The 4,414-nt window shown below is 43.1% G+C and overlaps 1 protein-coding gene across 1 annotated transcript; it reads left to right on the top strand.

Moving 5' to 3' along the window:
* The first annotated feature begins 1,528 nt into the window (after positions 1–1,528).
* Positions 1,529–4,035, top strand: LOC111258327. The gene is made up of 7 exons (XM_022829509.1): positions 1,529–1,578; positions 1,672–1,705; positions 1,780–2,114; positions 2,212–2,435; positions 3,228–3,459; positions 3,562–3,862; positions 3,928–4,035. Exons 1-6 carry the CDS (start codon positions 1,529–1,531, stop codon positions 3,848–3,850), a joined length of 1,164 nt encoding a protein of 387 aa, XP_022685244.1. The 3' UTR covers positions 3,851–3,862; positions 3,928–4,035.
* Positions 4,036–4,414: the final 379 nt, after the last annotated feature.

The following is a 4,414-nucleotide window of genomic DNA, read 5'->3' as shown; positions in this document are numbered from 1 at the left end:
CGGTGTTGCTGCAGCGGCGTGCGGCGGCGGCATTTCGGCCTCTGCTCCTCCTCGGTCCGCACGCCTCGCTGGCGGGGAGGGCGTTCGGTGCCTCACCTGCTCGTTCGCCTCCACCCGCGCCGCGCGCCCCGGCCGTCGCCGCCGCCGCCGCCGCGGCCAAGGGAGAGGCCGATCACCGTACCGCCGCCTCCTGCTTCCGGTTCGAGTCATCGCCGAGGGGACCGCGCGTCGCCGAACTTGCTGCCGACGCTAGAGGTGCCCAACCCGCATTGCCAGCCTCGCCACGGAGGAGGCCAGCCCGCGCGCGCGCCCTCCGCCTCCTCCTGCTGCAGGGTCGCCCGCCGAGCCGTTCCAACCCACCCCCCCCCCCCCCCGCGCGGACTCCGACTCCTGCAGCTTACCACCTCTCCTGCTGCGGCCCTGATCGATCAACGTCCCCCGCACCATCATCCCACTCGCCCATTGTACGTACGCATTGCAATCCCTTCCCCACAAGGGCGCACACCCTTCAGCAATTAATCCTTCCTGAGAAATTAATTTCTCTGGACTTGCGCCTTCGTTCGTGATTGTTGCTGCAGAGATTATTGTGTTTTGCTTTGTTCAAGTTAGTGCAATGTATGAGCTGCAATGCCTTCTTTCTGTTGTTGCAATATATGAGCTAGCTGCAATGTAGGAGCATTGTATTCTTTTTGTTCATGGAGTCATGGATGTTTGGCGGCACGTAGCTGCAATGTATTCTTTCTGTTGTTGCAACATATGAGCTAGCTGCAATGCACTGTTGCATGTCTCGCTGCCCATAGATTATTGTGTTAAGGGGGTGTTTGGATACACCCCATTAAAATTTAGCACCTGTCACATTGGATGTTTGGATGCTAATTAGGAGTATTAAATATATGCTAATTACAAAACTAATTGTACAGATGGAGTCTAATTCGCGAGACGAATCTATTAAGCCTAATTAGTTCATGATTTGACAATGTGGTGCTACAGTAACCATTTGCTAATGATGGATTAATTAGGCTTAATAGATTCGTCTCGCGAATTAGCTTAGGGTTCTGCAATTAGTTTTATAATTAGCTTATGTTTAGTTCTCCTAATTAGCATTCGAACATCCGATGTGGCACTACTAAATTTTAGCACCGAGTATCCAAACACCCCCTAAATCACTCATGCCCTGTAGGTAGCGAACCGAGCAGGCATCGTGCTTGCATATGAAGTGGAGGAAAAAGGAATTAGTTTAGCGTTGTCCTGTGTTTGCTGAGTCTTGACCTCGCAGGTAAAGACTTGTAGTGTGAGGAGCCTCATAGAAATAAGATGAAAGCCATGATCTTAATCAAGTTCATCCAAGGCCATCCTTGGTTGCATGCCGCGCTTGCATTTTAGTTGAAGATCTCATACCAACCTGTTTGAGCCCCACATCATGGAATACTCTCTATGCCTGCGATAGCTCTTACTCCTTTACTTACTAAATCATAGCGTTAAGTTTTACATTAATAACATGTATTATAAATTGAATTAGCAGGGACCAATGGCACCAAAAAGGGAAGGTAAAAAATGTGCTTCAGAAATTGAGCTACTGTAAGTTCCTCTCTTTCATTAAAGTTTTGTGTTTTTCTTCATACATGCTCTATATGTTAATATATGTTGAAATGTTTGTTTCTTGTATTTTAGGAATCCTGTTAAGTGTAATTCGCCAAATGAAGAGGTAACTATGCTTTAATTCTCTAATAGAAGCAGTCCATTAGGTAACTAACAAGTGTTTTATTCGGTTTAATTTAGATAAAAATAGAGCCAAACAGTTGCGGGCTTGTTGTGCATGACAATAAAATTTCTGGAACAACTTTGTATCATGCCAGTCTTAGCACGGGACCTTGTGCTGCATTCTTAAAGCCCCTTGATGAAGCAATTGCAGTCTATGAAATTCTTAGAAATTGTGACCATCCTAGCCTGTTGAAGCCTTTAGGAGTTTGGAAGAGTACCACTGATGAAACTAAAGCTTATCTTGTTGTTGAAGAAGTATGTGGTGCACTAATCTCTAAAGGAAAGCAATACATGTTCTCTATGGAGGGGTCATCAATATATGGATTTTCAACAAATGGGTTCGAAAGTTTTAGGTGTGTTTCTATTGAAACTGCATAACATATATATAAATTTGTAATACTTGTAGTGATTCTTTCTTAATACACCATATATTTGTGTTTATTTGTTTAGGGCAATCTTCTCCGTGGTAGATTATGTGAATAATCTTTACCGGAAAGATGTTGGCTCGAGTACCAGTGAGGAAGCTTTTCCAATGCTTCCTTTGAAGATCAACAGCTCTAGTGTCTTCTACAAGAAGAGAAGCTCCTCTGAGACTCACGAGGAAGTGCAAGTTTTGGTTGGTGATTTCTTACCAAAGTATCCAGCACGACTTGTTAAGATCAAGCGTATACAAGGTAAGTTTAGTATTTATTAGGTTTGCATTTGATGCTTCTTGCATGTTTTCGATTGTCTCTTTAAGTTGTAGGGATAAATTCACATAGCTTATCTTGCTACAACAAATGGACTGATGGTTAATTACTCATTCTCTTGCCCCTTTTTTCTTTTGCTATCAAGAGCAGGTAGAGCTCCATGGCTTTTGAAGCATGCTACATGCTGAAGTAGGTGGCTATAGTGCCAAGTAGTAGAGGTGTGAGCAATATGCCCTAGATAGGTTGAAGATCGTGTCCCTGGATAGGTTGACAAAACCATTGTAGGATCTGCAGCTGACGGTCATGCCACAGTCCCCTTGTGGTTCCACGCGCGAGAGGTAACGATTTTATTTACGGGGGTAAGCCCCAGTGAAGCCCGAGTCTGATTCCAGGAATCGAACTTGGGTGGCAGTGCTCGCACCTAGAGATGCTAACCAACCGAGCTAGTGCTCGTCTTCGATCTCCTAGCATTCACAAAAGCAGAGGGTGGTCGCGTTTTGTCTACATGCGAGGCAGAGTACATAGCGGCGGCCATGACATGATGTCACGGGAGTGCAGGAGCTCACCGGAGAGAAGCTTCGCACACCAACCCTAAGGATGGATAACAAGTACATCATTGCTTTGCCAAAGAATCCCATCCTCCACTACCGCAGCAAGCACATTGACACCAAGTTTCTCTTCTACCTCTTCTCTTACCTCCAGCCAATGTGTGAGTGTGTGTGGGCTGTGAGCCTGTAGCTTGACTCATCTGAGCCAACTTATTCTATTCATCCGAAGCTTTCGAATATCCTTTTTTATGGGGTAAAGTAGACTTATTCCAATTTATTCCGTTCATGCAAAGCATTCTAATATCCATTTTTTTTTTGAAAAAAGGCCCAACAGTGGAGCATGTTAGACAGTTCAATTGGAACAAGACTGGAGAATACCTGAGCTCCTTTTGTGGAAATAAAGCTGATGTCAATCTCGAACTGAATGTTTTAGCTGAATTATTGAAAAGTGAGAATGCAAGGTGAGTTAATCATATCAATTAAATAAATGTTTCAAATGAAATGATGATTATCATTATATCTGTTAAGCCCTGCTTCCATTGGCAAATTGTATGTGTTCACAGCTATGAGGATGTCATGTGGCAACCAGGAATGTGGGAAGCCATTGTAAAAATGGAATTTATAAGAGAAATTTATTGGATAATGGATCGACAGCGAGATAGAAAAAAAGAATGTTCATTCGTGAGGACGGAGAAAGGTCAAGTGCTTTACAAGATAAAGAGTTCTCTTAATGTCTTATCTTGCGTGCAACAGTTTACAGACTGGGAACTAAAAGAAACAAACCTGCTGGATTCTGTGGTTCTTCTTCGAGACCACGTTGTAGGACATCATGGTGAGAGCTACAAATTCTAGAAGGGTCCAAAGGTGAATGTCTCTACTAATGCTTAACCTCAAATTCTTTTTTTTTTCTAAAACATTTTTTCCTGTAGAGTGAGATGGGACCTGATAAGGTCACTTTAGAGAGATTTCTGCAAAAGAGCAACCCTGATTATATGATAAAACTCAGCAAAGAAGTAAGGAGTTTGAATTGGATAACTGAATCTTCAGCGCTGAGGGGTAAGAAGACATAATGAAACCTGGGATGTCTAATAGTATTGTGAAAAGAAGATGAAGAATTCTTACTATATTCTAACGTCATGCAGATGAAAACAACTACATGGCAATGTTCTGCGAGATGGAGAGAGTAGAAAAATCAAGACAATCTTAGGAAATGGATCTTATATTTACAATCAAGCTAGAAGAGGTACTTGCCAGAACTTTAAAGAAAGCTTTGTATTCAATTTGAACACGGGGTAAATTTCTTTCCAGTAACTTATTGTGTCTCTTATTGTAGAGCTTCAGAAGATGGGCATGCCTGCTAGAAAGAATTAAAAGTAGACTGACCTCCGGAGTTAAAGTTATTTTTTGCTTCGAGTA

The sequence above is a fragment of the Setaria italica genome, chromosome VIII (assembly GCF_000263155.2).
Source record: "Setaria italica strain Yugu1 chromosome VIII, Setaria_italica_v2.0, whole genome shotgun sequence".
In the NCBI taxonomy this organism is placed as follows: Eukaryota; Viridiplantae; Streptophyta; class Magnoliopsida; order Poales; family Poaceae; genus Setaria; species Setaria italica.
Note: the sequence above shows the minus strand (reverse complement) of the source record. Positions and strands in the feature narration are given on the sequence as shown.

What these genes read in the sequence shown, in the direction of transcription:
- LOC111258327 (XM_022829509.1), top strand. Translation starts at nt 1,529, where the DNA reads ATGGCACCAAAAAGGGAAGGTAAAAAATGTGCTTCAGAAATTGAGCTA. An exon ending in AATGGGTTCGAAAGTTTTAG is followed by an intron (nt 2,115 to 2,211) that starts GTGTGTTTCTAT and finishes TTATTTGTTTAG; the next exon opens with GGCAATCTTCTCCGTGGTAG. An exon ending in TAAGATCAAGCGTATACAAG is followed by an intron (nt 2,436 to 3,227) that starts GTAAGTTTAGTA and finishes ATTCATCCGAAG; the next exon opens with CTTTCGAATATCCTTTTTTA.